At 37.8% G+C, this 13,365-nt stretch overlaps 1 protein-coding gene across 6 annotated transcripts; it reads right to left on the bottom strand.

Moving 5' to 3' along the window:
- Nucleotides 1-7,145: 7,145 nt before the first annotated feature.
- Nucleotides 7,146-9,848, bottom strand: LOC148040831 (uncharacterized). Of its 6 annotated transcripts, none has more exons than XR_015692245.1 (5): nt 9,494-9,848; nt 9,338-9,404; nt 9,159-9,224; nt 8,135-8,278; nt 7,146-7,513 (listed from the first exon to the last, which is right to left on the bottom strand). XR_015692245.1 is itself a non-coding variant. In XM_087687099.1 (5 exons), the coding sequence occupies exons 1-4, from the start codon at nt 9,624-9,626 to the stop codon at nt 8,183-8,185; spliced, it is 357 nt and encodes a 118-aa protein (XP_087543225.1). In that variant the 5' UTR covers nt 9,627-9,848; the 3' UTR covers nt 7,146-7,513; nt 8,135-8,182. The 6 variants fall into 6 exon arrangements, 5 of the variants coding, with proteins under 5 accessions (XP_087543225.1, XP_087543230.1, XP_087543221.1 ...); XM_087687099.1 differs by having other exon boundaries at nt 9,343-9,404; XM_087687104.1 differs by lacking the exon at nt 7,146-7,513 and having other exon boundaries at nt 7,912-8,278.
- Nucleotides 9,849-13,365: the final 3,517 nt, after the last annotated feature.

Below are 13,365 nucleotides of genomic sequence, written 5' to 3'. Positions count from 1 at the left end.
TAAGGTTATCCGAGTACCCTAATTCTTGACATTGTTGAAATTTTTGTGTTCGGAATTGTATAAACTAGTGTACCACATCCATCCTTTATTACCAAGGTAGAAACCAAAATCTTGCGCATGTTGAGAGGGTCCATCAGGCCGTTTGTCTCACATACATACTTGAACAGGTCTATGAAGCTATATGGGTCATTATCGGGCTAATACTTGTAGAGTTACTTAGCAACTATGGGTAACTTCATTTGGCTTTTTGAATTCAAAGTGATTCATAGTCCTGCTAGCAACAAAGTTTCTAGGGCCGCTCCACTCTGCTCTGTAGTTGTGTTATCTAAGAGTTGCTTCATGAGAAGCTCACTTAGCATAAGGTTAGCTTCTAGTGCTCTCTGCCTCTTCGCATTGGGTCCTATCCTATTTTGGTTAGCAAGCACTAAGATACATTGGACCTCTTGCATTTCTATTTCTCGCCTTAGCCTTTGAGCTTACCATTCTTAATTGTAAGCGGCTATGGCTTGTAGTGCTTTCCTTGCCAATCTCTGCTCTTTCTCAAGGTCAGCTATGATGTCCTTAGCTAGCCTATCGCGATGCTCCTTCTTGGTTTTTAAGTCATATCGATTGATCATCTACTGGATATTGACTCTGGAAAATCTCCCACATCAAGCTCATCATTTTTGTGATTCGTGCTAGGGCCAGACATGTCGACTATTTCCTGAGCCACTAAGGTGTTGATTAGGTTAATTAGGTCAAGCAATGTTGAGTCCCTAATGGTAATGCTCTTCTTTTTCTCCAAGTGGTTTCGCTCCTCGAGTCTCTTGCTTGAAAGTCTGGGGTCTTCTCCCAATTGTGGGTTTGTTTAGTTTATGTTATCTTGTATAAGTTCCTTGTTATTTCAAACAATCCTCTAATTAAAGCAATTGCCTTGTGAATAGTGCTCTTGATTGTGCATTGTGCGAAATAAGGCTTTCAACTTTTCATGTGCATTTCAAGTGATTAAATATTATGATGTGTAGATGTAGCAAATTCAATGCAAGTCTCACTCCTTGCTTCATTCGGTTTCAACCCAATATTGCTCTAAGGCATGAATTGTGTCTGCCCTCTTGGTCTACTTAGGGTTTCTATTCGTGGGCGTGGTTAGCGGTTGCGATCACTCTTGGAATGTCAGATGCCAAGTCTTTGGGAGAATCTTCTCTTTGTCCTATTTACTTGCCTAGGAGTGCATTGGGGTGTCCTACAGCTAGGGTTTGGCCCTAGCGCGGGTTGGTGAGGTTAGAGCAGGTCAAAATTTGTGTTCTTTTCATTTGTTAGATTCTCAGAATTGGGCGTCTGATTTTCGATTTTCGATTTTCAATTTTTGACTTCAATTCTAATTTTTGATTTTGGAGTGTTCGATCTGATTTTGGTGTGGATATTCCGATCAGACAAATGGCCTAGTTTGATTCTGATTTTAATAATTGGATGTTCCTAATCGAATCAGACTGTCCGATTCAAGGAATTGGACCGTTTGATCGCATCGGGGCAAACACATAGTGCAACACTAAGTTGATGCATTTGGCTTTGATTCTCAACCCCAGGACACAATCTATGACATATAAACAATTGAGGTATGTCACCTGTAGGCATCTTATGTGCTCGAATCATGCGAATCAATGCAATCTCCAGTCCCTTGATCTTCTACAGAAACTTGTTTCTCTCTCTCTCTCTCTCTCTCTCTCTCCCTCTCTCTCTCTCTCTCTCAAACCTTGCAAGTGAAAATGAGCTCTCTCTCCTTTCCTCAGGGTCTTAAACTCCCTTTCCAACATTCCTTCGATGCCCCTTTTGATTTCTTCTCGGATTCCAACCCTGTTTTCCTCTTTTGTACCTTGATTTAGGACTATTGTTATAAAGTAAAACCCTCAGCACTTTTCTTTTTTCCTTCCCTTATTTTTCCTACCTAAATGCCTACAAATCACAAGCAAATACCGATGCTAATCAAATTGACCTATCTAAACTTCAAGAATAAAAAACACTTACTTGTAATGAAGCTCAAATGCTCTTTCTTCCTACCTATCTACCTCAAGCACCATTCAGGAAAAACCCTATTGCAATGCTCGATTCGGGCATGCAAGCACTCAAGGCTCGAATCCGTTGATCTTTGTACATGGAGCCAAAATGTGGGAGCTTTTGCTCGACTGCTAGGACCCATGGGCCGCTTATTAGCATTTTTAGTCGAATGCTAAAGGCTACCTCTCACATAGCCATGCACATCCTCTACCCTATGAGTGTAGTGAGCTTACCTCCATGCCCAATCAAGTATCCTTCTCTCTCAAACCTTCCGGTATCTTCATGATGTGAGATGTGAGTTCAAGCAATCTCAATCCTCCACCTTCAAGCTCCATGCTCCATAGTCGTGTGAGACAAGAGATGAAAAGAAGAAGAATAGAGGAGAATATGGAGAGCTTCTCCACCATGGTACCTCACCGTCACACACTCACTCTCTAACTCTCTCACATTTCCTCACTCACTCTCTCAACCACAAGCAAGAACAAGAAGAAGAGAAGAAGAGAAGAAGAAGAGGAGTGGAGAGCCACTTTTTGCCACACACCAAGAATGAGTTTCTCTATTCACTTTTTGTCTTTTATACATGCCCTAATCCCTTTTGGACACACATCCCCTTTTTTTTTACATGACCGGCCATCTTGCCTATGTCCTCTTTTCCTATTCCCTTCTATTTACACTATCCCTTCACCTATGCATGTCTACATGTAACAAATTCCATAGGAGGGAGTTAAGTGCTCTTGTACAAAAATTTAGGGGCACTTTTGCATTTAAAAATGCGCCTTTTCCCTTTTGCATTTGCCAAGAACTTTTAAGGTTGCCCTTGTGCTTTTGGCCTTGTCTCCTCTTATTCCTTTTGTCAAGCCACCTTTTTCCATATCTTTGAATTATCTTTTGCTTCATTTTTCTTTGTCTTGTACTTTAGGGTTAACAATCACCTTTGTACTTAGTCTCTCTACTCGATAAAGCAAAAGTTGGTTACTTTTTAACTTCTCTAAGTAACTGTTGACCACTAAGGAAAAATATGAATCCACTGGCAGATCTTCTATGATGGGACTTGCTCTACTAGCCTAATCTATATCTATGTATCCAAACACATGTATATTCTTATCTACCTCATAAAAATTTCATTAATACAAGGTGGACTTCACATACCTTAGTATGTATCTAAGTGCATCCAAATGAGGCTTCCTATGTACCTGCATAAACTAATTTATAAGTCCAACGACATATGACCTGGTGCTAGTCATATAGGTCAAACTCCCTACTATCTTCTTGAACACAATAGGGACTTTTATCTCATCCCCAACATCACTACTCAAGTTTACATTTTGCTTCAAAGGCAAAGAGGCTTACATGCCATCGTACCATAGTTGGATAACATGTCTAAACCATAGTGACTTTGTGATAGCCATATACCATCAACACATCCGATCACCTCAATACCAAGAAAGTACCTTAGCTCACCCAAATCCTTCATTTGAAACTTTTGCTTCAAGAGTCTCTTAACATTAACAATCTAGTTGTCACTATTACATGTAATAATCAAGTCATCCACATACATGAGTGTGACAACCAAACCTACACTAACCTACATCACCCTTCCTCACATAAAGTGAGTGATTTGTATCTAAAACATAAAAGCCAGTTTTGGTAAGATACTTTATGATCTTATCAAACCATGCTCTAGGTGCTTGTTTCAGCCCATAGAATGCCTTCTTTAACCTATACACATATGTGGGATCCTCTACATCCTCATAATCTACTGGCTACTCCATGTGTATCTCTTCTTGCAAATCACCATCCAAAAATACATTTTTTCACATCCATTTTCTTATAAGCTCTAACCTTTGGATGTTGCCAAAGCAATCATATATTTGACAATTGCTATCCTAGCAATTGGATTGAATGTCTCTTCATAATCTATGCCATATGTCTATGTATAGCCTTTTGCAACTAGTCTAGACTTATACCTACTAATAGAATCATTTTCATTATGTTTTATTTTATCGACCTACTTAAAATCAATAGCTTTCTTGCCCTTGGGAAATGGTACTAGTTCCCAATTTATCTCCACTAGATGCACACCAAACTACTTATCTCATAAAAATAACATCCCTACTTACCTGAAACTCACCACTAATAGGGTTATAACAATGATACCCTTTCTACTCATCAATAGAATACCCAATGAAAATGCATTTTTCACCCTTGGGGTCCAATTTCTTCCTTAACTCATCAAGCACATGAATATATACAATACAATCAAACTCTTTCAAATGTGATACATCATGTTTTTTGCTTGTAATACAATCTTCAAAAGTCATACCATGAATTGTAATTGTGAGAGATGCCATCAAACTTTCCCTAAAAACCATAGCTTTTTAGTCGAAGAGTTAGGAATGGGGGACTTGTCTAATGGCATCTACCTTGTTGGCATCCCCATGGCAATGTCATCATGTGAAATTATGTGATCCAATAAGACACCATCTTTGACTGCAAAGACACAGTTAATGGGATTCTCAATATCTGGTGGTGAAACAAAACCAGAGATAATGCAAGGGAAGTAGGAGTGTTTCGAAGGTAATCCAAGAAGACCGCATGAAGTCTATTAGGTATGGCCTGAACATTTCTTGCATATCTCGTTGAAGAGAAGTAGGAGTATGCTTCAATGCAAACCACATTACTGTATAGTCATATATACCCAAGCTGTTATAAAAGCAGTACATCTCGAAAACAACAACTTCTTTTCAATAATGTCTATACATCTCGAAACCAACAACTTCATTGAGAATGATGTCTAGGTATAGCGTAAGGAACAGATTTAGAATTGTTGCAACATTTAGCTTCATGTAATCTACATAGATTGTAAGATTCTTATTTTTCTTGGAAACAATGACAATGGGTGAGATCTAGTTTGCCTGATCCATTGGGGTGATGAAGCCAACTCAGAGTAGTTGGTGAGTAGCTTTGCCATGTGGGGATTCATTCTGTATATTTACATGCAGATGGGCATAGCATTCAGTTTGAGAGAAATCGTGCTAATAAAATTGAGGATCCAATCCCTTGATTTTAGAATAATCTCAGGTGAAAATAACTTTGAATTTAGTTAGGAGGGCAACTAGTTGGTCACGAAAGTCAAGCTATAGGTGAGCACTGATTTTGACTACATTTGGGCCAAGGTAAACTATGGTAAGAGCATCCTCTTTAACTCTTGTGACTTTTTGCATTTGAGCTTCAAATTATATTTCTTGTCAGAGCACATCCAACATTTGGGAATTGGATAATAGCCATTTGTGCCTTGGAGTCCAAACTCCGAATTTCTGGGTCATCAAGATTTTGCTCCTGGATAGGATTAAGTGGGGAGTGTGGATCCAAGTACTATTGGATGATTCGGACCACATCCATTAGGAAAAATGGTTTTAAATGGACATTATCTACCAATAGTGCAGCTTCCTTATCATTGTCTAGGCCATCCACCATATTGATGGTCTTTGTGACTACTGATTTGGTAGGCTACTGATGGAGGCAAAAGATCCCTATCTTATTATGACCTTGTTGGATAGTGAATTGATCATACTCCCAATTGTGATTGACCTGCACTTGTCACAACTAGGGCCATTTAAGCAAGAGATGGTAATCTTCACTTGCATGCTCCATGTTAAGAACTACGAAGAAAATTAGGAATGGTACATTGGCAACCTCCACGAGGACTGATCAAATGATGCCAAGTGACCGCACTCTTTGTTGGTTTGCCATTCAGACTAGAAATGTGAATGGTTCCAAGTTCATCATCTCGAAATCTCTACAAGCAGCTATCATAATGATGTTGACTTCAAACCCACGATCCAATCAACAGGACATTGTTGATGACCTAATTTTGAAATTGAAGAGAAGGTGATTGGAATGGTAGGGTGGAACAGCAGCCCTAAAGGGACAAGCTACTGATACACCTTCCAAAGTTTTTCTTCCAATGTGGATGCAATCAGTGCCACCACTTTGGGCTCTAGTAGAATGGGTCAACCTAGCTAGATTATCTTCAGTAAGTGGTCCTTGACCATAGGACCAAATTTAATAAATCTCCCATGGGAATGGTAATGGAAACTAGAACCCATAAAGTTTGGATGTTTGATTCATTCAGAACCACCTATGCTAAGGTTGAAGCCTTGGCTTGGTGAGTAGGCTTGTTCCCTTTCACCCTCACGAGTTTGGTAGAACCAAGAGTTGGCTATGGATGTGGCATCACGGCTAGTACTTTGATGGTTGCTTTTGATCTCGGATGTGTAGATACAGTGGTAGTCTCTGCTATGGTGCTGATTTTCCTACTATCCCTTTTGCACACATGCAAGTTTGAAATTCGATATTGGCAGCGGGCTATGGATCTCTCAACACTATGGGTTCTTTTGCTATCCACACAACCACCTAGTGGTGGACCTTCTTAGCCCAAGATACTCATGTGGATTTGTCTTCTTTGCCTTTTCTCTTCTTGCTTGACTGGGTAACCACATTGACTTCTGGCTTAGGGAGCTCTTGGATTTCTAGCCTATATTGATAGTCAGCGCGACTGAGTCTAGTCCTAACTCTACCACTTTTGGGTGTCACAATGCTAGGCCTTGAGACACTTTGATCTCCAATGGACTTCTTGCATACAGAATACACATTGTTTTTTGGGGGTGTGATAATATCCTCCTTTGCCTCCCCAATTTCTTCTTCATCCTTCATGGCCTATGCTAGGAGATGGAGAGTCTTATTGTGTATATGACACTGTGAGGACTGTGTGGCACTAGAGTGTTTGGGGGTGATTCCAATTGGCTAGCTATACTCCTCTCGTGCCATGCCATGACCCTACATTTTCCATTTGACTACATGCATTATATCGATAAACATCGATATTGCATGTGGCTATTTCATAGATGTTGCACCATCACTGATTTAGGCCTTTGAGATAGACAGTTCATGCAGAAGAGTAAATGCTCATATATTTGATAAAATGTATATAAGGATTGATGACAAACATAGGGGCATAGAACTCATCTTCGGACTATTCTACTCAGACAAAATACGTGACAATAGACTGGGCTACTCAAGTGCTCTTTGGAGTGTTATAGTAGTGAAGGATTACATGATGATCATTAGGGTTTAGAAAAGGTCAAGACCCAAACAACGGGTCATAGGCGGAGGTAAAGAGGAAGACAGATGGATGCAAGAGGAGAGAGACAAGCCCCTAGAGTAATCGAGGGAGAGTCCATGTAAAGGCAACTGGAGAAACAGAAGAAGAGAACACCTATAAAGAAGGAGAAGACCACACCACTTCTTCCTTGATCTTTATATAGCTTGCACTGCGTGTACTATCATGAAGTCCTTTTGTCATAATCCTCAGCTAATCGCCACCTTGCATTACTGCACTATTGCTATTAGAGTTGATGACCTCTTTTAGTCACCTTCCCATGAATGTTATTTCGGGTCCAATTAGGACATCCAACTCCTGACATACATAAATAGATTTTATAATTTGATAACAGGGTCCAAAAGGGAAAAATGATTCAACTTTTATGAATATTTTAATCAATTTTATACTAAACTCAAATGGATGCTCACATGAAACAAGAAAAAAGTTTGAAAGGAAGCATATATACATGAAGAATTAAAATAAAGATATATTAATATTATAAGATTTTTTAATAAAAATAAGAGATATTTAAAACAATATCATGATAATTCACGTGAAAGTAGAGAAATTTGCAAGACAAAACTATAAAACAACTAACCAAAGACTATTAGACATGTGGACCTATGATTTCTTCGTAGCATAAGAAGAAAATGGAAAAGCCTCCTACTCATAATGTAAGAACTTATACAATTGGAAAATTCAAAGGTTCACATTTCATAATATCTTTGATCAGCATCGATAGATGCCTATCTCATTATACTTATAAGTTTAAAGGATGAGATTATACTATGTACTATCTAAACAAGGGTGAACATTGCAACCATGTTATTTACGATGGGACTATGTACTATCTAAAAGGAATCTATGGGGGTAACAAATGCATAATGGCAAAAGGTGATGGAGCCATTGTAGGCAATTCATAGTATCGAGCTTTACCCTTTATGACGGTGAGGATGTGAGCAAAGCAAACTCTTTTTTTTTCCATCATGGAGGTGACAATGATTGTGTCTTGGGCTTTGGTTGGAGGTTCTTCTTCCTTGTGGTAGCTTGTTTCATGAGTCCATGCTCTCCATTTCCAACCTACCAAAAAGTTAAATCCATGAATTATAGACAACTTATCTTTAAACACACCATGCTTTCTTTGTAGCTAGATAGGCCAAAGAACCTATGAAGGTCCAAAGTTCAATGGGAAGCCTATTGGCTTCCTCTTGGAGAATTTCTTTCCAACATAGTTTGGAATGTTTGATAGATTAATATCTCTTACAGCTCTTAACAAAGGAAAAACCAACACTTGAAGAAAACAGGCATGAAAATACATTTGGGTTTTCTCACCCAGTCAATCCCCTTGTATCTTGCATGTTTTCATGAACATGAAATAAACGTTTGCAAGATTGTAAGGTCCACATGGTAGCAGCCACACAACCACAATTCAGTCTTAGTTCCCTTTGTTAACCACACAATGAGTAGTCATCTTTGCATATCAAGAGGATGAGATCATGATTCCAGATTGTTAGTGTTGAAAGGAAAGAATGAGAATGAACACATTTTGCCAGAAATGCCATGTTTCAAAACAGTGTTCACCGTATGGTTATTTTGATAGTATTAAGGTGAGAACCCTTTTTTCATTTTTTACCTTCAATAGCATTAAATAGGTTCAACCATGAATGATCACTACTAAGGCTATATTGTCTACCACAAGCGAACAATAATAACGGCCGCTTGTGAATTCAAGCTAGGTAGGCCTGGGAATTTGAATTCCCATTCACAAGCCTTGGTTTGGAGAACTGCAGGCCATGGTTCACAACCTAACTTTTCCCCATCCACGTCAAAATGTGACCAAATTTGGGAAAGAAATAGGCAGTGCTACAGCACCCCAAAACAAAAAGGAAGCAGCAGTAGAATTTCCAATTTTGGAAAAAAAGTAGTCAGTGCTATAGCTAAAATGTCCAAGTCTAGCCACCTTATACTTTTCGCAGCAGTTAACGGGAGAGGGTCCAGGAGTCGACGGCTCTGCACCAAATGATACCTGCAGAAACTACAAAACGATTAGAATCTGGAAAATCATCAGTGCTTACTAAGTCAAAGGCTCGTCGTCATACTATGAATAATTAGGAGATCAGACGTGTGGCAGTACTCAACCTTACCAGGCGCCTGCGTCGATGGTGCGGGGTGCTGCTGCCGCGCCGTACTCGATTTGGGATAGCAACTAAGTCCATAAGTCATCCATCAGCAGCATTGAGATCTGCGTTAAGAAGCTCTCACTGAGACACACACACACACATGAATCACTTATACCTGGATTTAGAATCAGGGCAGAAGGAGACGGCTGAGTGAACTGCGTATTCGCAGGAGCAGGAAGAAGAGTTAGAGGAGGCGGCTGAGCTGCGTCGAACTGTGCACTTATAATTGCAGTAGCTGGCGAAACCATAATATTGAGAACGATCTGAGCCAGTAATACGAGTACCGATTCATGTTTTCCTTAATTTCGAGAATATCACGATCATATGATCTGATGGATTATCTAACTAGGCTACATGAGCCTCTAGAGACGTGCTGATGTTGGCGCTTTCCTTCATAGTCAACGTTAAGTCTTTTACTGCCTCTAATTTCCAGCATTAGATGTCGCAGTTCGTGGGTGGATACACCGTTTCAATGCAAGTCTCTCTCCCGTTTCAGTTCGTGGGTGGTTCGGAAAAACTTTTTTGAGGAAGAGGAAGTAAATCCTTTTCACCATCATTTGAGAAGGAAGTATCACGTATTGACATACTATCTTATACATAAATTTAACAAATGTAACTATATTTCGAGATATTTGAAGTTAAGATTTATTTCTTTCTTTCAAAGGATTGAGAAGGAGTTTTGTCAAGGTGAACAAGTTTTGGGTTGAAGCAATTAGCCCGCCTTTTCCCGGAACCCTGCCGCCTCCCCTCTCTCTCAACTTTCAAGCTTAGAGAGACGTGTTGATGTTGAACATGAAGTCTTTTAGAACTCGCCATGCCCCGTCAATTGATTTTTTCATATCTTAATCTACTCACAAATTGAATTATATTTGCAATAACTACATGAAGCACACAAATTGAATTATATTGTTTTTCATATCTTAATCTACTCACACAAATATATTTTTAATTTGATAGTAGGCATAAAAGACAAAAACGATCCAACTTTTATGAATATTTGGATCAATTTTATGCTTTTCTCAAATGGATACAACTCACATGAAACAAGAAGAAAGTTTGAAAGGAAGTATATGTACAAGGAAAATCAGAATCCAAAAATATTAAGATTAGAAGTAAATGAGGATTTTAAAATAAAAAGTATTCAAAACAATGTGATGGCAATTCACGTGAAAGTAGAGAAAATTTTGCAAATTAATTTTGCCGATTTTGGGAAAGAATAGTCTGTTTCTCCAACATAGTTTGGAATTTTTGATAGAATTAAATATTTCACAGCCTTTCACAAAGGAGAAAACAACAATAGAAGAAAATATGTATGAAAATATTGTCATGAACATGAACATAAAATAACGTAAGTGTTTTTCTTCAAATTAAAAAAAACAAAAGATTTTCATCGAAGTGTGGAAAGTACGCCGAAGGACAGTTTTCTGTGAACATTGCAGCACTAATCACCTTTCCTTTTTCCTTTTGCAGGGAAGTTTGTGTGGCTGGGTGCAGGAGTAGAAAGCGCTGGCGAAACCATAATATTGAGAACGATCTGAGCCAGTAATACGAGTATAATTGTCGACATGAGCCGATTCATGTTTTCCTTAATTTCGAGAATATCATGATCATATGATCTGATGGATTATCTAACTAGGCTACATAGCCATGAGTCTCTAGAGACGTGCTGATGTTGGCGCTTTCCTTCATAGTCAACGTTAAGTCTTTTACTGCCTCTAATTTCCAGCCTTCGATGTCGCAGTTCGTGGGTGGATAGACCGTTTCAATGCAAGTCGACGTGCTAATGTTGGCGCTTTCCTTGACGGTCAACGTGAGGCTTTTACAGCCCCACGACGCCTAAGCCCATTCAATTGACGTATTGGAGCGGCTTTGCCAGCAAAAGCATGGTTATAATCACACGTTTGCTTTTGAATATCAGTTTAAAAAGGGAATAAAGCCTTAGAAAAGCATAGAGAGAGAGAGAGAGAGAGAGAGAGAGATTTATATGCTACCATATACCCAAACTTATGAGAGTCTTCTTAGTATCACTATTTTTGGTCATACTTCTTGCACTTGCGAGAGTCTCACAAATTCAAGAGTATAAGTCAAGTAGTTGAGTCACACTCATAGTAACTTAACTTGATTGACTACCCTTAGGGTCAATTGGCCTAAGTAGGGATTGGCTCTTACTCTAAGGCCTTAGATATTGGCATCCTTAAGCGGGTAGACCGCTTCAACACAAGTCCCTCTCTCACCCTCTCTCTCTCTCTCTCTCTCTTTCTCTCTCTCTCTCTCTCTCTCTCTCTCTCTCTCAACTTTCAAGTATTCTCACGTGCAAAAGTGTTGTTGCAAAAGTGTTGTTGCTAGCTTTCATAATACAATAGCCAATCATTGGTAGAAAAATAAGAAGAGAACAAATTGTGTAAGAGAAAATAATATCACAAAACTTACACGATATAAGCTTGGGTACAAAATTTCCCCATGCATGAGTAAGCACCTCCCCCATGCATGCATTTAGAACAAGTGATGGTTTCTAAACTTGGTCAAATACCTATCGTATTGAGTTTTTGTTCTAGTGATGGTTTGTCATCATCAAGGATTACTTTAGGAACTAAAATGTAGGTATCTTCCTTTAACAAAGGAGGGTCATCAATAACAAGAATAACGGGAGATGTATCCTTAAATAGTTTCAACATACTAATGTGAATTTGCAAGTGAGGAGGGATTCTTAATGTAAAATTGGAAGCTAAATTGAACTTTAGATGTCTTTCAATGGTTTTGTCCTCCTGATTTCAATATAAAATTCTTGTAAGTCCTCTAAAACTTGTGGATGATTATTTGAATTTAATAACAATATTCTAAACTTGGGTTAAGAGACACAAATGGCCTTTGTTTAGTGAGGTTAAAGGAATTTTAAAGAGATTAATATTGTATCCTATAAAGGTTTAGGTCCTTGGCTATCTTGAAAAGTATCTAAGTCGTTTGCTCCACAATAATACTAAGATAAAGTCATGAAACAAATACCTATCTAACATATAAACTTGAGATTGAAAGATGTGCTAGTTCTTAGTCTTTTTCTTCTTGAAATCATTTTTCTTGGTCTCCTTCATGTGTTTGATATTTATTTGTAGATCTAACCATCTTTCAATTTTGTTGGTTACTAAATTTATTACTTTATCTTTCTTTTGGTTATAGTCTAACATAAGTAATTCTAGAGAAGAAAGAAAAAATTAATATTAATGCTTTAAAAAAGAAGAAGTAATATTCTAATCTAGAGTCCATACTCTTTTCTTTTTGCAAAATTAATTTGAAGTAAAATTATGGATTTCCAAGTCTATTTCCATGTTATGGCTTGTTTTTCCTAATAATACTCAAGTTTGAATTCATAGTCTTAAAAGTTTATGCTCCTAATCTAATAATAAATGACTTAAGATGCTAAGATTATAAAAGCAATTGGTTAGCAAACACTGCAACAAGTAAATACTCATGCTACTCAAAATAACATAAACATAGAGAAAAATTTTGAATGCAATAACAATTTACATGTTCTAAATTTTGTATAAAACAAAATAAAACAACAAGATATCCTTGAGAATGAGAGGATCACTCAATTGCAATGGGATTTCTAAATTCTAAGTTTATGCAAACTTTCTTTAGACTTCTTAGAAACTAAAGGTACTATGTTCTATTTTACTAGGTTCAAATAAGAATTTCAATCCAAGTACCCTAGATTCTAGAAATATCTTAGGAGTATAATATACACAAAGATATCTGTCTTGAATCTCTTGTAAAATCATTGTTATGCAATATATATGTTATCTTTAGAATGTTTAAAAGAGCTTTCCATATAAAAATATGTACAAAAAGAGGCATACTTGATGGTAGATTTTCTTCATTAGTTACCTCTTTTTGCATAGAGTTGATAGTCCAATTATATATTTCGACTAACACCTTATCAATTTGTAGAACTAGAATGATATTCATTGTAGACAATCTACTTGAATTTAT

Source organism: Lygodium microphyllum, chromosome 1, assembly GCF_053477565.2.
Source record: "Lygodium microphyllum isolate KBCC chromosome 1, Lygodium_microphyllum_v1.1.10, whole genome shotgun sequence".
Classification (NCBI taxonomy): Eukaryota; Viridiplantae; Streptophyta; class Polypodiopsida; order Schizaeales; family Lygodiaceae; genus Lygodium; species Lygodium microphyllum.
This window is presented reverse-complemented; position numbering and strand designations above follow the sequence as displayed.

Coding starts and splice junctions, on each gene's coding strand:
- LOC148040831 (XM_087687091.1), bottom strand. CDS start 9,626: ATGGTTTCGCCAGCTACTGCAATTATAAGTGCACAGTTCGACGCAGCT. Junction 9,405..9,493: donor TGCCCTGATTCTAAATCCAG/GTATAAGTGATT, acceptor TTATGGACTTAG/TTGCTATCCCAAATCGAGTA. Junction 9,225..9,342: donor ACCATCGACGCAGGCGCCTG/GTAAGGTTGAGT, acceptor TAGTTTCTGCAG/GTATCATTTGGTGCAGAGCC.